This window comes from Zosterops lateralis, assembly GCF_965231275.1.
Source record: "Zosterops lateralis genome assembly, chromosome: 3".
Lineage (NCBI taxonomy): Eukaryota > Metazoa > Chordata > Aves > Passeriformes > Zosteropidae > Zosterops > Zosterops lateralis.
In genome coordinates this window covers 55383043-55403300 of record NC_139764.1, presented here as the reverse complement: position 1 = coordinate 55403300, position 20258 = coordinate 55383043, and the positions used below count along the sequence as shown (strand labels likewise).

The following is a 20258-nucleotide window of genomic DNA, read 5'->3' as shown; positions in this document are numbered from 1 at the left end:
CTCCATCAGAGTTGTGTAAATAATTAGTTTCTTTGTTTCATGGCAGATGCAAATAGTAAAAAAAAAAACTTTCTCACTTTTCATATGAAATGAAATTCTTGAAACTTTCTGCTAGATAATAACCTTTTTATGTGAAATCAGGGTTTTTTTAATGTGAAAGAGTAGACTTCAATAAAATTTCAAATATTTCAGGCACCTGTTTAAAAGAAAAAGACAATTTTAGGGTAAAGGGTCCTATATTTCCAGAAATATAGATAACTTTTTCAAGGTTGAGTAGGAATAGGTGCCTGGTAGAGTGCTGAAAACTAAGATGAGGTGCTGACAAGGAGGCTGTGTTTCCAGGTAGAAACCAGCATCTTTTTATTTGTTTGTTTTAATTTTGTGAAATTTGACATGTTTTTGAAGCTTGTCAGCTGTCATTCTCCAAGGTAAAATGCTCTGTCAGAGTGCTCTCAAGCAGCTCTAGCCTCACCATGTATCTCAGCAGGCAGTGTGGGAGCTTGAGTCAAGGTCACTATTCTCCTGAGGGTGCCATGGGTTTGTTACCCATTGAAGGAGAGTGCAAGAAAGGGGGCTTGAGACAATGATGTGTTTTGTGGAAACATGCTGCTTGATAACTTACTAGGTCTCCCTGGACAAGAAGATTAATGTGAATTGCCAGCTGCATTCCAGTGTCTTGCTTTCCCTGTAAAGTACTCCTGTGCTCTGTCTTATGATGACACTCCCACACAGCTGCTGAAACAGTCTTCTTGTTGTAGTGGTTAAAGGAAATTGCTGCAATTAATTTTGCTGTCTTTCTTCTCTTTGATGTATCCTTACAATTTCTTGGACAATTTTTTAGAGATTGGGTTATGTTCAACACCCGTCATGTAGGGGTGAAAGGAATAGGAGGAAAAAGAAACAATTGGGATTTCATTTAAATGTGCTTGTTTTGATGTAGGTACCAGGCAATGTAATGGATGTTAAAGTACACATATATATAGTTTCTATTACTCACATATAAGTGCAATAGACAGAAATCATACTTCAAAAGTGAACATTCTGAAGGGAAAAAATGGATGCAGGTGCATTAGTCAAGCTAGTTTTATATCCTAGTGACTAAAAAGAATGACCAGACCATGAACTCTGAAGTTATGCCTCGTTTCTTGAGTACAGCACACTGTGTTCTGAGAAATTTCTATTTGTAGTCTTGAAGCAGTTTTAATCTTCTAGTTCATTACAAACTTGAGTTTCCCCCTCTTTTCCTTGGGTTGCAAAATAGTCCTCACTTCTGCTAATTCCAGATGCTGCTACGATGAATGCTAGTGGTGAGCACAGTAGTGGGAGACACTGTGGAGAAAAAAGTTTAGTGCCTTGTTCACAGAATTTTATGAATGAAAAAGGGGAGAGCTTAGCCTTCCCAGTTTCATCATGTGGAAGTTTTTGCAGTCAAAAAAAGTGTTAAATTAAAACGTGACACTTCTAAAGCTTCCAGACATAGGTAGAGCTATAAAGTGAAACAGTGAAACTTTAATTTTTAAATAATTAAACAGTATTATTGGAAATAAAAGTATAAAACCAGTATTTTAGAGACAGTCAGAAAGAATGGGGTTAATCCTTAATTTCAGCCTAAATAACTAATGTTAGTTTAGAAGAATGGCTGAAGCTGGCCATTGGTTGTGATATCTTGCAAATCTAATTTTATATCTTTTTAAAAATGTTCTTGATTGTGTTATGATGACCTTTAAGTCTTTCATATAGCTCTTATAATTAAAGGAACAAAAAGGATAAAAAAATGGAACAATGGAGATATTTTTGCACCCTAACATTTGTGGAAAAAATGAGGTGCAGAGCAGTAGAAATGAGCTGCCTGTGGTATAATAGCTCTCCAGGCTGCCTTTAACCTAGTTTTGTTCACTTGCCATCCCTGTCCTGTCCCCCCTGTGACCATTTGACCATGTGACATATATGCATTGCCTTTATCCACCCTGAGGTTTTCCAGAGCCTCTTCCTCTAGCAAGGTCTGTCTCCTGGTGCTGCAGTGAAGGCCAGGCATGTGGTGCTGCCTAAGCCAGCTCCAGCAGGGCTCCATGTGAGCCACCCCTGGCTTGCTACTCTCACTGACACTGTTAGGGCACTGCCCCATCCAAAGTGCTTTTCCCAAAGAGAGTGCTGCTAAAAGCAGTAAGAGGATGTAGTAAAAGCTTGTAGGTGGATTCTGCAAAAGAAAAAAACAACTGGGAAGTCTTTGATCTTTGATTTTGAAATTCTCCCCTAGTAATTGTGTATTGAATCAACGATTTGAAAACTTACAGGGGCATGCTGGGGTCATTTAAAAAGCTCTGACAGATTCTACCTGAGTCTGCCTCCTTTCCCCCTCCGCTCCAGCTTATATGTTTACTTGAAAACTGTGATTGCTTAAAGAGGTTGCTCAAAGAGTGATTGCTTAATGAGACCTTTTGCCTTGAATGATTTTTTTTGACAGCCACAAAACCAACACTTCATTTGGTTTGTGTTGTGATTGGAGCATAGCCTGGTACTTTAGTAAGGAGGTCAAACAAATGCTGAAAACCTCAAACTGTCTTGGATGCAACTGAACAGACAAAAAAAAATCCAAGTCATGCTAGATGTGACCTCAAGTCTCAGGGCAAATTTACACAAAGTGTAAACTCTCCAAGGTGGTTGGTTCTCCCTAACTGCCCACGGGTCACTTCCATGCTCATCCTTCTTGACACATTATTTCATCAATGATCTGAACAATTAAACCAGCAGAAGAGACCAGCAGTGTGACAGCCCTAGTTGCATGGGGAAGGGGAGGAGGGGAAAGAATGAAGTAGAGAGGACAGCTTGTATTTACGAGTCTGTCTTTTGAGTTTGTAAAAGTCAGTTAAGAATGCATAACCAGCACCAGAAATTATTTTAGCCACGTCTGCTTTTGATGGACAACATTTTGCTTAGTTGTGACCTCTTACAAAATGACAAATCCCCAAAAAACCTTCCAAAATACTTGCAACTGGTCTGAGTACTGGTATAAGTTTAATATAATGTAATTAAAAGTTGCAGAGAAAATAAATAAAATATGTATTACCTCATACCATCTATTTTAGTTGGCAGCTAATAAATTTTGTGTAGTGTCTTCCTTCACCTGTCCAGGGAAAAATTCAGAGGACAGCCTTCAAAGAAAAGCCTTCTCATGCAGCTGATGGGCTGCTCCTACACTCAAAATCACAGGGAACAGCTGTTGTTCCATTCTCAATAAGTAGACAGTGTTCTGTGGCTTTTATTTACAAGGCTGAACTTCCTGAGAAATGGCACAGCTCTCAGTGGTAAAAGAACCATAAAGTAACATCTTACTGTTGTCAAAGTGTACCCTGAGTCTCAGACATCTGGATTATGGTCCAGGAAGGAATTATGATTAACATGGTTTAACTGTTATATGTTGCTGCAAGAATTTTCCATGTAATAACAAATATCATTTTTTATTGATTAGTTGAAAAGCTTGTTTTCTATGCAGAAAATACATGTATGTCTCCCTTCTTGCTTTACAATAAAAGTATGGTTGGCTTTCACTTGCAAACTGGCAGGTAGCCTTCACTTAAAATAATCTTTTACAGTAGTTGTTACAGTTATTATTAGTGAGATTTATTCTTATTTTAATAACTTTTAAAACTGCTATTAAGAGGGTGACGAAAACTTAAGCCTAAGATTTGTTTTGTACAGGTTGTTACTTTGCATAGATTAGGGAGACGAATTAAAGTTAGTACTTGTGTACTTCCCTGCATCCAACTTTTCTGCTCACATTCTAAAAGTTTTTCCCCCAAATCTAACTTCATAAAGATTTTTTCATTTTTCTCTATAAGAAAAGTTCAATTGCTTCTGTTCTTTATCTTTACTGATTTGCAAGAAATGGAAATTTCAGTTTGGCTCAAGGAGTCTTCAACTCAAAGATTTTTGTAGTTGAAAGGAGACAGAGTGTGCTGAGACACCTCTGTCCTAATCCTGCCTCCTCCTAGATGAAGCACTTAACCTCCCTGTGTTCTATCTATAAAATACATTTAATAGTACTTAATGGTTTTACTGCCCTTTGAAAATGTAAAGTGCTATGTGAGTGCCAATTACTTTTATTATGTTCCCTGATGGAAGGCCTCAACATATCTATGTTAAATGGTTACTGTTAATGCATTTTCTGGAATAATCTTTGGTTAAAAAAGTGCAACCATTGGAGAAAAATCCCCTGTGTGTAAGTCAAGGCTGACACAGTGACAGGTGTGACGATCAGGACTTGGCAGCACTCAGTTTCACTGGGTACATTTGTATCCTGACTCAGGGATGGTCTTGAGCCACAACCCTGCGCAGCTTGTCTTCTCTCCAAGGAGGAAGTCTTGAGCTTTGGACGCACAGCCTGACAATCCACCAGCACAGGACAGATCTTCAGGCAGTCAGATAAATCCTACAGAATAACTTGCTTGTGCTGCTGTTCAGAGAGAACTTGCTGTCCCTAAAACTCACATGAGCACTTCACAGCTGAGGGCTGGCTCTCATGCTGAGTGTCCCTGCAGACCGCCAAATAGAATATGGTACACCTTCCTAGGAGCATTGGCAGCCAAACTATTTGGAGCATAGGGAATTCTCCTGTTTCTTCAGGGAAGGCATCAGTATTTCATGAAAACGTGTCAAGTGTTTGTCAGGAGAAGAGAATGCATGTCTGGTCAGGTAATTGTCACTACCTCTGAAGTGTTTCCATGGCCCTAAATTCTAATTGTGCTGGGTGCAAAGTATTGCTTTGACTTTGTGAAATTCTACTTGCCTAACTTCTTTACAAGCTTACTCTGGCATAGGAAAATTGCAATAAGACAGTATTTAATAGATCTGATATAGGCAGGGCGCACTTGGTCATAGTTTAGGTTGGTGTGTACCTGAGGAGGGAAAGAGAGATTCCTGTACTGAGCAAGGAATTGGCTAGTTGAACCAGGAATGGCCTCAGGAACTTTTTAGACTCCTCATTCTGAAAAGGTATGGACTGAACAGGTCTGAAAATGCATGTCATTTTTGTGCAAGCACAAAGCATTGAGTGAAGTCATGATAACTTTACATATTCCCAGAAAGGAGCTGAAAAGATTCTCATTTACATGAGAAATGGATTTCAGAAGCATCACAGTGCAACTTTTAGGTGGAAGCAGAGCAGACCAGCTCCTAGAAACGGGATCTGAAATAAGAGTGACTAATGTGGCAACCCTGCAGCATCCTGTTCTAGGGCCAGTGTCAGGTAGGGAATTTGGCTGGACGGTCTACCTGCCAAACTGTTAAGCAGCTTTCCTAAGGCCAGCTCAGGGAGGATGGAAACCTCCACTGGAAGTGAAGAGAAGAACCTTGCTTGATCTTGACTTTCAGTATGAATACAAACTGTGAAAGTGGGGCCTCATCTTCCTTCTGACTTTTATGGTTTTTGCCCAAAACCCCAAACACTTCTAACCGATATTAAGTTTACACCTGTAAATTGTAATTTTTATTTTTTGGAAAGAAGTTTAAGACCATTAGATCTGAAAATGGAAAAATGAGAAGTACAATTTTCAGAAGGAATTAACAGTAATTAAGAGCAGATGCTGTTCTCTTTGATCTCCAGAAATTTAATTTCTGACAGACTGTTTACATTCAGACGAGACAGTGTGTAAGTTTGGATTGGTGTGCTGCTATACTATATTTATGCAGGCAGAAAAAAATAAAGAATTGTGAAAGAGCAGAAAAAGTAGTTAGAGACTCTTACAACTATGCCACTTGCTTTGTGTTTGCCTTTCAGGAGCTCAGTAAATTGTAGTTAATTTTTTTCCGACCACACTTACAGAAACAAAAGCATTATCCTTTTTTAAAAAAATGAAATAACAAGACTACTCTTCTAGCAAAATATTTGGATTGAAAATGTTGAGGCTTAGAGATCTTTGACCTTTGGTTTTCAAAATAAGTCTTGGTTTAAAGCATTGGTGCTGTGTAAACAATTAAACCAATATGTCCATGTCATACTGTAAGTGTCCTTAGGAGGGAGAACTTAATAAAAGTGTTCTATAATTTTGGTCTGAAGATCTGTGGAAAGAATTAGGAATGAGTAGCATTATAGAAATAGCTGTGTGAATACTGAGGCTCAAAGAAAACAGTGTTTGTGGTTCTCTGATTCCCTTAGCTTCAGAATTTGTTTTGCTCTGCTGTTGTTGTGTACAGACAAAGCTATAGTCAAGGTGTGGGTTTTTGCCACCTCTTAACTAAGAGGTCTCAGGGCTCAGCCTTAAAGGTTGAAGAGGCTGAGTTATCTGTGCAATTCCGGAACAGAATGTCATCTTATGTGCTAGATAAATGCATAGATGCAGTCTCACCACTCTGTTTAGAGTGGAGAGGTTTGGTACCAAGCTCGTGGCATTAAAACACTTGATCAAAAAATGGTGACTGAAATGTTGGTCCTTTAATGTGCTTTAGGTTAGGAGGAACTGATGTTTTTCCTCTCTATGGCCATATTTTTCAGAACAGAACTTGCCATAGGAATTATTTTGCTGTTTGCCTTTCATCTACTTAGATATTTTTCTCTATACAAGCCTCTCTTTATTTTTTATTGGATGGTTGCTGGCAATTAGGTACAGCACCCACCACTACTTCGCTACTGTCTTTGCCAACGTAATTAGCATTCTGTTCCAAATGGGATCTCCTACATGACTGTCTCATGGCTGAAGTACTGTATTGAATTGTAAACAACAGTCTTTTTCAGTGGTTGTTGCCACTTTTCAAAACACTGCATTAAGACAGAAAAAAACAGTGGTTGCCTGGAAACATTTAAGACACCAAATTTAAGTGTTCTTATTCCCCACAACTTTTTTTGTAGAGTTTAACATCCTGTTTTTGGCCATAGAAGGTATTACAAAAATTTCTGTTGCTATTAATTTAAAGACATAGTAGACGAGCTGGCAGAATGTTTAAAACTTTAGTATTCAACACTATTCTTAAGTTTGCTGGGAAAAAAATGCTGTGAACAATAGTGATAAAAATTACGAATGTTATTAAGTTGAATAATGTGATGAAGATAAGGGCAGACTGAAACAGTCTGCAGTCCTGGTCTCACTGTCTCTCAAAGAATATAGCTGAATGGAAAATGCTCCAAGAAGGACAACATTGTTTCAAAGGTGAACAGAATAACTTTCATCTAAGAAGTCACTGAACATACTTAAAATATTTGGGGAAAAGAAGTGAGATGATGACCTAGGGAATGATGGAATCTTCCAATACAATAATTAGATGTATTAAGTGATAGTCAGAGCGTTTGTTTATTTCAGAACAGGAGATTGTGATTTACTGAGTGTTAACTGAGAGTATGAAGGTTCTTGCTGGAGACTACTGCTTTAGAGTATATAAAACATCTGAAGCACATTAAATACCAAGTCGGTTCAGAAAGCACCTGGAGAAACTTGGAGGGAAGAATGTTAAGGGATGCCAATCACAAAAAGACCATTTCCATCTCTGCAAGTCTGAGCTGCACACCTCTGGAACATGAGGAAACTTCCTGTAGAACCATATTTTTCCTGCTGTATTTTTTGCCGTAAACATCTGGTATCAATTTCTGTTGTAAATGGGATACTTTGATAGATGGAGGTTTGCTATTGTTTTTAAAACTATTTATTGCTTTTCCTTTACTTTCCTTCAAAGCATCTGGAGACAGACTCATTCTTTATGACATGATGTTTATTATCTTGCAAAAATTCATCTTTTAGGTACACATCATGGTAACTAGGAGATATAGTATAAACAAATAGGTTGGATTAGAGTTGTATGACATGTAAAAAGAAGGGTTTTCTTATAATTTTTTTTTCGCATTTCCTTAACAGATTTTTGAGCAGTCTAGACACCCTGTAGTTCTGTCTTAGTAGAAACTGCAAAATTATGATAATGTTAGTAAGTGCCCAGTCAAGGACTTCCTGTTGAAGGATTGAATCTTCAATGACACTGGATATTGGTTTTCAGAGAATGGTAGTTGCTATGGAAATTGTTTCTCATAAAATGAGTAGCTACTTATTTGGTCAAAAGTCACTAAGACAAGTGATGAATTTATTAGTTTCAAAATGATTGGAAAAAATTGACACACACACATACATATATATGTGTTGGTAGTGGTTATTTCAGAAAACTGAAGGGTGCATAATATATGTTATCTTGGCAATAAATGAAAATCATCTGGGCTTTATACTGTTCCTTGCTACAATCAAACAACTTAGTTCATAAACCACTTTTCTCAAGGGTGTATGCTTTACCAAATACTATTTCCAGTAGTCCTTGTGTTGCCCAAACTCCCGGGTTACAAATATATTTGCTTATTTGTTTTGTAAGCAGTTATTGCCTTTTTTTTTCTAGGATAGTGGGATCATACTATTTTGGGTTCCCAAATCTAATGTCATGCTTGCTAAAGTAGGGCTTTTAATAGCTTTTGCTCCATGGACCATCTCCTGCTTTGGAGTGTCTTGTTGTCTGAAAAAGAGAGATTTGTGTTTTATTGTCATGCATGCAGCACATATTGCTGCTTTATACTAGAAAGGAAATCACTTTAGTTTGAACATTACAGTTTTATGTTCTACACACAAGTTTATTTTCCCCTTACTTCTATCTGAATATGCTGAAGATCATTCTGGATTTTCAGAAGTTCATATTTCCATATTCCTACAAGAATTTGTGGTTGGTACATTATGTTTGTCATTGGCAATCACTCAGAAATGCTGTTAATTTATCTGTATTTGAAAAAAACAAGAATGGTCTAGGCATGAATTTTATTCTCCAAGCATCTTTCTCCTGCCAAACATATGATGTATGTTGGATAGGATGTACTAGTGGCAATCTAGGTTTTTTGATATCGATTGATATAAGATCATGAAATCAGTCATTCTGGCATATGGAGTGAGATGTAGGTTACATCCAAACTGCAATTAATTAATTTGTCAACAATGAAGTGAATGTCTGTCTTCCTTCTTAAAACACTGTAATCAAAAAATTTAGAATGAAAAAATACTGTCTGAATAATTTTCAAAACTTTCCAGCATTAAAAGAGTATTGAAATTTGAGAATTATATGCATGTCTACATGTAATTTCAGCAACACTAAAGTGCAACATGCTCTACGTGATGAACTGACTAATGAATTATTCATAATTTAATTTAACCTTCTGTTATGTTATTCTGAATTAACTTTCTTGAATAAGAGTGTTGTCTTTAAAAAATCATTAGATCTTGATTAATGCTGCAAATCCAAGGAAATTTAATGTGATGCTTAGGTAATAACTACCTTTGTTGTTAACAATGCCCCCTAATTTGCAGTCTGAGTTGAAGCCAGTCTAGCTGCCAGCTTCTCTCTGTTATGCCATTACCTCTGTAATGCTATTTTCTTTGGATATTTATCCATTGCAGTCCTTCAACCCCTCTAGACTAGCTTCACAAAAAGCTTAACTAAATTCTTCTTACTCCTCACCAGAGGGCATATTTTTCAATGCCTTATTAATTTTGATCTTTCTCTACTGTTCTGTCTAATTTCTCATCCCACTTGCAGGATGATTATTAGATTCAGGTAACACCTAGGTAATTCAACTTTCTTATGCTCTCAGAGTTTCTCTGGCTTTTAATGAAGTTCATTGTCTTCATTAGATGTTTCCCACATGCCAACATGACATCTTAACTATGACTTCTGGTTTTTCCACATCATCATTAAAAATCGTCTGTGGTAAAGAAGTAAATTGTATGTCCTTCCATTAGAAATACTTCAGTTCAGTTCATTACCTTTTGCCATACTGAAATATGAAATTTAGGATATTTTCATTCATTTAATGTGTTTCATGGTTTTATAGTAGCAATTATCTTACTGATAAGAAACATCTGTTCCATTTGTTTCATCAAATCAATTATTTTATGGAATCATCAAATGGTTTGGGTTGGAAGGGACCTTAGAAATCACCTAGTTCCATCCAACCCCCTTGCCATGGGCAGGTTCACCTTCCATTAGACCAGATTGTTCAAAATCCCCTCCATCCTGGCACTGAACCCTTCCAGGGATGGGGATCCACCGCTTCTATGGTAGGACTTTTAGTTTTACCAACTAAACAAACTAGCTAGTTTTATCCAACAGCAGGATAATAAATTTACAATTTCACCTAAAAAGCCATCAAGGCAGTTATTATGTATTGTCACTTTAAGGCAATACTTAATAGGAAACCTGGTGTTTATTACTTGTTCTCCATATACAGACATTCTTTTTGCCAGTTTTGTGCTTGAGTTCTGTAACCAATGCTTTGTAGTTAAGAATGTTGCCCTTTTAAGTTTCAGCTCTATTGTTCAAGCTGCTTGGTGACTCAGGCAAGTGCCATTTCATCAGTCTTTGAAGTCTGAAAATAATTTTTAGTACTTGGTAATAAGGGAAAAATACAGGAAAAAGCAATTATTTATTTCCTCTATTGTTACCACATCCATAAAAACAGCAGAAACTGCAACTGCCTAAATTCTAATGATTAATAGCTGGGTTTTATTTCAAACGTCTGAAAGCTGTTTTTTCCTTTTTTTGGATGATTTCTTACCAATAGATTGATTATCTCTCTCAGTTATTTTCATTAAATATAATTATATCAACTACTGTTTTACCAAACTTAGCAGCATTTTCTAAGTTATTGTGAACTGTATTTTGTTTATTCTCTACCTCTTTCTTATTTGAAAAAAATATTTCTTGACGCATCATTTAACTTTAAAAATACGTGCCTTTTTTCTTCCTTTTTCTCATGATAATACTCAAGTGTATATCAGATATATTCCTCAAAACTGACTCAGTATATGCCTTCAGAGAGGACACAGCACAGAAAGAAAATCCCTGCCATTTTAGAGCTGCTAAGGTAGTTTACCAGGTATTCCGATTTCTGAAGAGTAGTATAAATCATTACAATTACCCCCCAAAATCATGGCAAGGTTCAATAATGTGTTTAACTTGTAACACTGAGTAAACAATAAATAAGATCTATTTTAAGGCAACTTCTGCACATTTTATTTTAGGAAGTTCATCCTAATTTCAAGGAATAACTTACGCAAGATCTAATAAATTGTATTATGCAATCTCCACTTTGGTTATATTTTTGGATTGAAAATAACATTCATGAAAGTGAGAATTCAAAACAGAAAATAATTCAATCTCTTGCATGAAATGAACACAGGGAGGACCTGTGTTCATGTCTACCTTCACCCTTATTGTTTCTTTTTCATTTTTTGTAGTATTACAAGCCATCTCTTTGCATTCATTGTCTCTAAACATTATTTACAAAGTACTTACTTGTCCCAGTTCTGTAGTCCAGTAGGAATATAAACAGGTGTTTCATTGGTAAATGCTGATTGTGCAAAGATCAGCATTTGCTCTGTAGTTTATTTGAAATGCTCTGTTGGTCCCTCTTCCACACAGGTACTGACCACACTTTCACTATGGTGAATTGTCTCTGAGTCTGTAAAACAGCACTCCACTGAGGGAATTGTTCTGGGGTTAGCTGATTAGAGCTGTCACTTCATTTTACAGCAGGCATTTTTCCATTTTGCTTCATGGCCCAGGCAGTGTGGTGCTGGAGGAGACAGATGCCCCTTTATGCAGAGGGCACCAGGATTCCCAGGCCCCTGGCAACTGGTGTAGGGATGGGGTGCTGTCCAGGCTCTTGCCCTGATTTCTGGGAAGAGTACAGCCAGCACAAAAACAGTAGGCTAGAAAGTTCTGACTGTTCTGACTGACACTGGGAACCCTGGTGGACAAAACTCAGCCCAAATTATAAAGAGAACAAATGTCTGGTTTTATTGCTCTTTTTGGTTATCCAGCTCTAAAGCACTTTTTAACCTCGTTCTCTGAATAATGTTGTTCCACTTACAAAACTGGAGTGTTCTTACTGTCTCCTATTTAATTTTTCAGGGTTTGTGGATTTAACACTCCATGATCAGGTCCATCTACTGGAATGTGCCTGGTTAGAGATACTGATGATCGGCTTAGTCTGGCGCTCCATGGAACACCCAGGAAAGCTTTTGTTTGCACCTAACCTGTTACTGGACAGGTCAGTCTGCATGTTGCTGTGAATTATTTAAGTTAATTCATTTCTGCTGCAATCAGATTAACTTTTTGCATGACATCATCTCACTAATACTACAATTTGACAGTACTTCGTATGTCAAACAGGCTTGTAGGAGGTGAGATTGGAAAACGAACTCTACAAAACCTAGAAATGCTCAGGAATGTGATCCTGCTCATTTATTACACAAATAAACATGTCTGAGATTCATCTGCTGCTTGAAGTAGTTTCTTTCAAAGGCAGCAGTAATTTCTCTTACAGTCTGTACTGTTTGTTGCAGAAGTAATTTAAATTTAAACCAGAACACTATTAATTTAATTCAGATAGTTATTTTTGCTTATTTAAAATTGTCCCAGTTTTTCTTGGTTAGGATGAATTTATCCAAGCAGCCAGCCAAAATTTTGGAAGTAAATCCTCACAGAATCTCAAGTGCAGTCTTCTTTATAGAGAACATATTAAGTTTAGGGTTTTTTTCCTCATGAAAACTGGAGACAAATATGACAAACATGAAAAACACATAGTTTTGAAGCTTCCTTCACTAAGACATTTTTTTAGCCAGTCTTGCTAATACACTAAATATTTCTGAGAGAAAAAATATTAATTTGTACCGTATTACAATATCCTGGATTTTAACTGGCAGTCTTCACATTAAAAGCAAGAAGACTGATAATTTAAAACATATTTTCTACTATCTTAATGTAAACCCAAGCTCTCTTTCTCCTAGTCAGGGGGAAAAATTAATGAAAAATTTCAAATAAAATTTCAGAAAAAATTGCTTGGGATAAAGTCATCTTAGCTGTTGGTGATCCTCTTGGTTGAAGACTACTGACCACATAGCAGAGTTGGCAGGGGAGAGCTGTGTGTGCACAGCGGTCACTTCAGGGCAGAGTTTGGCATCTTGGTCTAAACTGGAAGTGGCAGAAGAGCCAAGCTGAGATGGAGTATACAGAGAGGCAGCTAAGAGCTGGACAAGCTCCTGACCTCATGATGTAGCTGCAGGGGCAGAGGGGTGGCAGCAGAAAGTCTGGGGCAGTGCCTTCAGCTACTGCAGCCACCAGCTGTGTAAATTAATCAAAATTCTCATTAGCAGAAAAATTTCTTATGACCAACTTGCTCTGTTGACTGTGGGGTACTGGGTTTCCATGGCTGCATTAAAGCAGTGTTAGTCCTTTGATTCCCTGCCCTCTATTTGCACAAACCCCCCAGGATTTATTTTAGCATTTTAGTAAGATACAAATGATAATACCTAACAGAATAAAAAAGAATATTTCACAGTAATAGAGAAAATTTATTGCCTTAGGAAAAACTCTATTCTACTTGTGTAAGCACAATGATCTGTGAGCTGTGGAGCTAGATAAGTAAAAAATACATTCTCATTTTAGGTACAGAAAATATCTGCTTGTCTAAATGTAAGTATAGTCTTCAGAAAAAGCCACAACGGTTCTAAAATAATTTCGAAAATTTGGTCTTCCTCAACTTAAAATCCCCATGCTCTCAGTAAAATGGAGTTTGAGCAGTTGATTCACACAATTTTAAGTCAACTGTTGGATTAAAGAAAACAATTATATGCAACTAGAACCACATATTACTTCAGGTCTCTTTGTTTTCTGAGTGTCAATTAAGACTTAAAAATGTAGATCTATTGCATCTTCTAATTTTCAAATAATAAGAAACATCTTTCTAGATCACCATATACTTGCCTCACTCCATTTGGTAGGGATATTTGCAGAAAGTAAAATAATAAATTACTTGACTCTGGGAGGCACTGATATGCTAATCAATTAAATAACTCTTAATTTGCTAGTTAATTAGTGCTAACAATATTTTGATGTGTTAATTTGATTTTGGCAAATTGGCTTTTGATAATGTTATAGAGCAAAAATATGTTGTTTGTCAGGTTTGAGAGGGCAGGACAAACAATTCGAAGTCTATTTCACTCAATGAATTCCTTCCAATGCATCAAGTGTTCATAGAACCATAAAACGGTTTGGGTTGGAAGGGACCTCAAAGATCACTGGTTCCAACTCTCCTTCCAAGGACAGGGCCATCTTTCACCACATTGCTCAGAGTTCCATCCAACACTCCTATATTTAGTGAAAATTCTGTATTGTTAATAGAGAGCTTTACCACAGTTTGTGTATGCCTCTACATCTCTGTGATCGTTCTGTTGCAGACATCCTCTCTGATTTAAACATTTGTTTCAGCATTCAGACTTATCCTGATTCTAACAGATTCTTTCTGTCAAGGATCTCTGATATAGGTAGTCATTTGTATACATCTGTTCCTAAAGCTTAGGTCACATCAAATTTTATTATACAACTTTTTTTGCCTTTTGGCTGGATAAATACAGTCTTGTCTTGGTAACATCTATCTGAAATATCATAAAAATAACTTTTCAGCTTTGCTGTTTTTTGAAAAAATGTGATCTTTCTTCTCCCAACTCACTCCTCCTACTTGGGTCATATTACACATATGCTTGTCTTGTCTCTGAAGATCTTTTAGAAACTGTATTTTCTAATCCTATGAGAGTCAACCAGTTACATCTTCATATAAATACTTATTTAACTTTCCTTTGAAACAATTCACTCCTTGAAAATATCTGTAAAGCAGACCTTAGTTATTAATTCTACTTTCCTTTAAATTTTTTTTTGCCTATAAGAAAATAATTACACAACAATTAAGTTGACAGTATGTGTAGATTGCTGTCTTCTGTATGATGAATATAATCCCATTATCTCTTTTTGTTCCCAGTCTGCATTGTAATTAGACAGTGTATTCTATGAAGTAATGCACCCTTTCTTATTCTGTTAATGCATTAGCCAAACACTTGAGTCTTGGTTCAAAATCAGAAATTTTAACAGTCTGCCAGTTACATAAGACTGGTAGATTTTTACAGTGTACAACTCCTGCTATTAAAATGCTCAAATGACACTAATTATAGATTAGAAAAATAGGCTCAATCAAGAAATACAATGGCACAGTCCAAGTGCTTGCAATTAAATGTACAGTACCTAATAAAATCAAATAATAAATTAAAGTCTTCTATATTCTGTTTTTGAAAATTAGTATATTGTATAAGGCAAATTTAGAAGTAAAGGCTGAGGTTTCTACTAGGACAAACCAGATGTTTCCTGTCTGGAAGGTTCCCAAGAAACTAGGCTTTAAAAATGTCATTAGACCAGGGTTGAAATTTTTCAGGACTGACAGTAGACTGTTTATAATTTTGAAGAAAATGTAATGTTTCTTCAGGAATAAGAAAGTAATATTTTACCGTATTTTTGAAGGATTTGTTGTATTCAGATATTATGCCGATGCCAAGTTACTCAAAGGCTTGAAACATAACTGTAAAGAAACTCATGATAGGAATATCTGGATTGCTGAATCTCACTTGAAACATTCTCTGCATCAGCAAAATGCAGCACAGGAAATGCCATGCTGCATTTTAAAAAGGAAGCCTGATGACCACAGTAAAGAAACTGATGGGATGCCATCAAAGAAGAGAATTGGCTGAAGTTGAATGAATATGACATGGTGATAAAACGTCACAGGGCATTTTGAAAGAGGAAGCCATGAATACATTGAAGTCCTTTAAGAAATTAACAAGCAAGTAGAAGATGGACCTCTCGCTGAATTTCCAAAAAGTATTAAACAAATTCCAAATGCTACGTAGACAAATGTGATGGGATGTACATAGGAGAATAATAATTCTGATTTTCCTAAACAATATTTTGAGTTGATCTTTCCATCTCACTGTTACCAGCAATTAGTTCTATAGAACCAGGAGTTCTTTGCTTGCTGGTAGTCAGAGACTGCAGCTTTCCTTCCTCCTGAGAATCTTTACAACAGGAAATAGAACTAATACAGATCATTGCTATTCCTCTGTTTAATTCTGTCCTTCATCTGTGCTTAGAAAACTGTGCCTTTCTGATTTTCTTTGTCTTGACAGTAATATTGAAAGAATAGGAGAGGTACCCAGAGGTGTTGCATAGGCAATTAAATAGAGATATGAACTTTGCTACAAAGACTAACTAAATTGACTGACTTCTCTGCCTGTGATACTCATTAGAAGAATGGGAACAAAGTAAAGATGATAAGAGTTATATAGTCATGAGCATGTTGAGAAGATGTGTGTTAATCTACAAGTTATTTTTTTCAGCTCTGCACTAGAGGTAGTCACTTGAAACCAGGACATCCAAATGCCTGTGTGCCCACAGCTAAATATACCTTTGATATGAGACAGTATGGCTGTCTTAATATTATTTTCTATTGTTTTCTTATCATGGTTGTAAAAAATCTCTTCACAAAAAAAACTGCCTAGGGACTTGCAAAACTTCAGTTCAATGTGATGCCTTAAGCTTTAGTCAGTATTTTTTAGTCGGTATTTTTGTGCTTCTATCAGGTTCTTCCTTCTTTTTATGAAGAAAGCTAGTTTGTTTTTCAGGGTTCATTTTAATTTGGAAACTTACTGATTTCCACTTCCAGTGCTTGATGAAGATTTTTCGTTCTCTCTAAATAGAAGAGTTTTCCTTTTACAGACTTTTGTATTGAGCAATGGCAGGAGACTGTGGATCTCTAAACTGCAACTAACACAAATAGCAGAAAAACCTCACAGCATTCCCTGTGTGACAGAGTAGCTGAATAATTTATTGCTTTCATGGCTCTTCTCCTAAACTTTTCTCTCTATATCTGAAAAGAATCTTTTAAGTTCTTTATGCAGATGTTTTGTTAGACATAAAATTAGATACAATAGAAGAACATCAATATGAAATCTGGGTATGTTTTTCTAGTCCCTCAACTTGTAAAATGTTCCAAATGTCTGAGGACACCACACTTGTCTGTCATTGTGTAAATGCACAACACTTCATGTGAAATTGTGGATGCATTAATTACTATTGATTTTTTAGAAAAATTGAAGCAAAGTGATCCCAAGTGCTTGATTCAGAATGTTTCCTTAGTGACTGCTTGTATTTTTTTCAAAAGGGAAAAGTCCATAGGAAACAAGTATATCCTAATTTGCCATTCAAAATTGATTTGAAAAGCAATTGTACATTTACTTTTTATCATATCTTTAATAGCAATAGATTCCATCCAGAAAACCCAGCTCAAAAAATCATCTTGTCATTAGGCTACTTACTCGACAGAGCTGAATGGATTAACTTGTAGAAAGTTAAGGAATCTCTTGATATACTTAAATTTCTCTTTCATCTTTCACTGTATGGTTGAATTTTGAGATGTATTATTATACTGCAGATCCTGTAGAATGAAAAGACCTCAAACTATTTCAAGAGACAGAATTATAAAACTTAAAAAGAAAGAAAAATTACTGTCTCTTCATTGTGAATCAGTCTTTACTATCTCTTTGAGCAAAATTCAAAGACTATCCAATTCTATAACTCAAACAACTTAAATGCAAAATCAGGAAGATCTTTCCAGAGTCTGGGGAACTGCTGGGTAGTGCTCAAAGTTATGAATTCTTAAAAAAAGATAAAAAAAGAAAGCCCCCTCTCATTATGATCTTCACATCTTCACACTTTTTAGCTGATAGATTCCCTGGGGGATTTGTAGGCACAAAAAAGAAGTTTTCAACAAAAATTAAATAATTCTGGATTCAAGATAGTCCCTACACAAATTATGAGATTACTTGTACATCTAGTAACCCTGACCTTGCAAGCTCAGGCCTCAGTTCTAGGTCACATTGTCCTGCAATGCTGTTAATTCCAAAATCAAACTTTCTTTGCATTTTTGATATGGAGAGAATTTTGAAATGTTTTTTTGGCTTTATGGTGATTCAGACTGAATATAAATTCAACTGAAAAAGGCCCTCTTGTAAATCAGAATAACTTTTATTCAGCCAGTTATTTTAGCTTTATTATTCCCAAATGGAGAGCCTTCATAATAATTTTCTAGTCTAAATGTCTTAAATGTGACCAAAGAATAATTATTTTTCTTAGAACTATCATAGCAGCATTTCAGGGATTTTTTCGTACCTGGCATATTCATGGACCCATTTCACATTTTATCTTACAAAGAGAAAAATCTTTTAAAAGCACTTAGTAGGTAATTGTCTCAGTGTTTCAGACCTGATTGACCAGTGCTCAAATATATTCCTACCCTGTTTACCTAGGTGGATGATCCTCTGGTCATCCAGTCAGGAAAGACAGTTTGTTGGCTCTGAGGGCAAGTGTCAAGCATGTGGGAGCCCAGGCACTCCAGTTCATGGAGGATGCTGAGGAGAAAGAGCTTGAGGCAGAATGGACAGATCCTGCAGAATTGCTGGTTGCATAGCTGGTGCCAATGGTGTCAGTGGCACCATTCAACTTTTTTATCGTGGGACCTGCTGTGAGGATCAAGGATGTCTAGGAAGAGATGAAATCCATACCATAAACTGGGGCAAAATCATGATGTCCACAGACTGGCCAACCTAGTGGGGGAGCTTTAATCCAGGATGGTGTGGACAGGAAAGACATAATAACAAAACCTATTAGTAGGAAACCCCCCTAAATATATGCATGCACATAAATACGGAATTGCCTGCTGGACACCATGGTGGGGGAAACTCCATAACCTTTCTGAGAATTCAGCACAACTGGGTGCCCTATGAGCCAGAAGTTCTCCCCTCCCAGACTGGCTCAGGAAAAGCTTTAGCAGCATCTAGAAGTAGGTGATGCTCTCTTGCTGCTCAGACATGCTGTGGCAAATCTGGAGCCCTTTGTCCAGTCCTGAGCTACCTTGTAAGACAGACAGGTACATACTGGACTGAGGCCAGTGAAAGGCCACAAAGAATGGACTGGAACAACTCTGATACAAGGAGAATCTGAGAAGACTCAGATCGGATGACTATCTGATGGAGGAGGGAAGTAAAGAAGGCAGTGAAAGATTCTTAGTGACAGGACAAGAGGTTTTGGAGTCTGAGTCCTTGGAGATACTGAAAATCCAGCAATATATAGGCCTGAACAGAGCCACTGAACTAGATGATTTTCAGACAATTCATGCAATATCAGCAGCTCTGGTAATCTGTGACTAACTCTAGGTGAAAATAATTTTGAAATAGATATTTATTTCTTTTATTTACTGATGAGTGTGCTACTTCATATTTATTGCAGATATTTTTCAGTGATAACTTTTAAATCTTGGACTGATTCTATAACTTTTGAATATGTTTTAGTCAGCGATTGACCCAAACTTTTATTCTTAAGCTAATACTGAATAAGAAACAATGGGCTCTTAACAGTACACCCTGGAAGAGCAGGTTGTAATACCAGGCATTGACTGTAGTTTATGAAGTTCCCCAGGGTGTGCTAATTGAAAGCCAGTATTCAGGGAGAAATGGGATGAGCAAAAGATGCTGCTACCTCTGAAGGCTTATGAACAAGTCAATTAAAAAGTCCCCAAATCCCCAAACCAAAATCTACATGGAAAACAATAAAACAAAACTGTAGAACAAGCCCTTTACATAATTAATTTGTCCCTTTCTGTAGCTCACACCTTCATGATCACCTACCACTTGTTGGTTGAGATGTGTGAAGGTGAAAGCTTGATTGTTTTGAACAACACAACATTTTTTCCAAAGCAAAATGATATTTAACCTCCTGGATACTGACAGAACAATAAGAATTTCTCTTTATCAGCAGTATTTGCATCTGACACTGTGATTTACTTTATGCTTGCTTGGTAATTTCTGCTTTTCTTTTTGACTTCTGTTGTTTTCAGATTGCTGTATTGTTCTAGAGCTTTGAGGTTAATTTTTTTCAGATTTTTGTGTTTTTTTTACTGTTTACTTTTCTCCTAGCGTTTTCCACAATCCCTTGGTATTACTGGTTAAATACGAGATGGTCTGAAGAGAAATTTCTCTACTGGCAACAATTTTCTCATCTTTTAATACTGATAAAGCAGAGCATTGAGAAAAGGTGGAATCCTCTGTTAGTTAAGTAGCCCTATAATGGCTGTCTGGCAGTATTTAAGGCATCCCAGCAGATGTTCTTGATTTAGTCTTAAAGCCTTGCAGATGGAGCTTTCCTAACATTCCACTTCCTTAAGCTTAAGTTTTAGTGCATTGCTTTACATTGCTTCTACTGATGTCTATTAATAGAACTAATTTATGTAGAATACATTAATGTATATAATGATCATCTATTGTTCGGAAGTCTGTATATGGACTTACTGTTCTCCTGCTGTGTCAGAG

The 20258-nt window shown here is 36.6% G+C and overlaps 1 protein-coding gene across 5 annotated transcripts in view; it reads left to right on the top strand.

The window, feature by feature from the left end:
• ESR1 (estrogen receptor 1) overlaps nucleotides 1–20258 on the top strand; it is a 157634-nt gene that overhangs the window by 120434 nt on the left and 16942 nt on the right. For all 5 annotated transcript variants that reach the window (XM_083857305.1, XM_083857306.1, XM_083857309.1 and 2 more), the window contains one exon: nucleotides 11923–12061. In XM_083857305.1, coding sequence (XP_083713431.1) covers nucleotides 11923–12061 — 139 coding nt within the window. The remainder of the gene's footprint in view (nucleotides 1–11922; nucleotides 12062–20258) is intronic.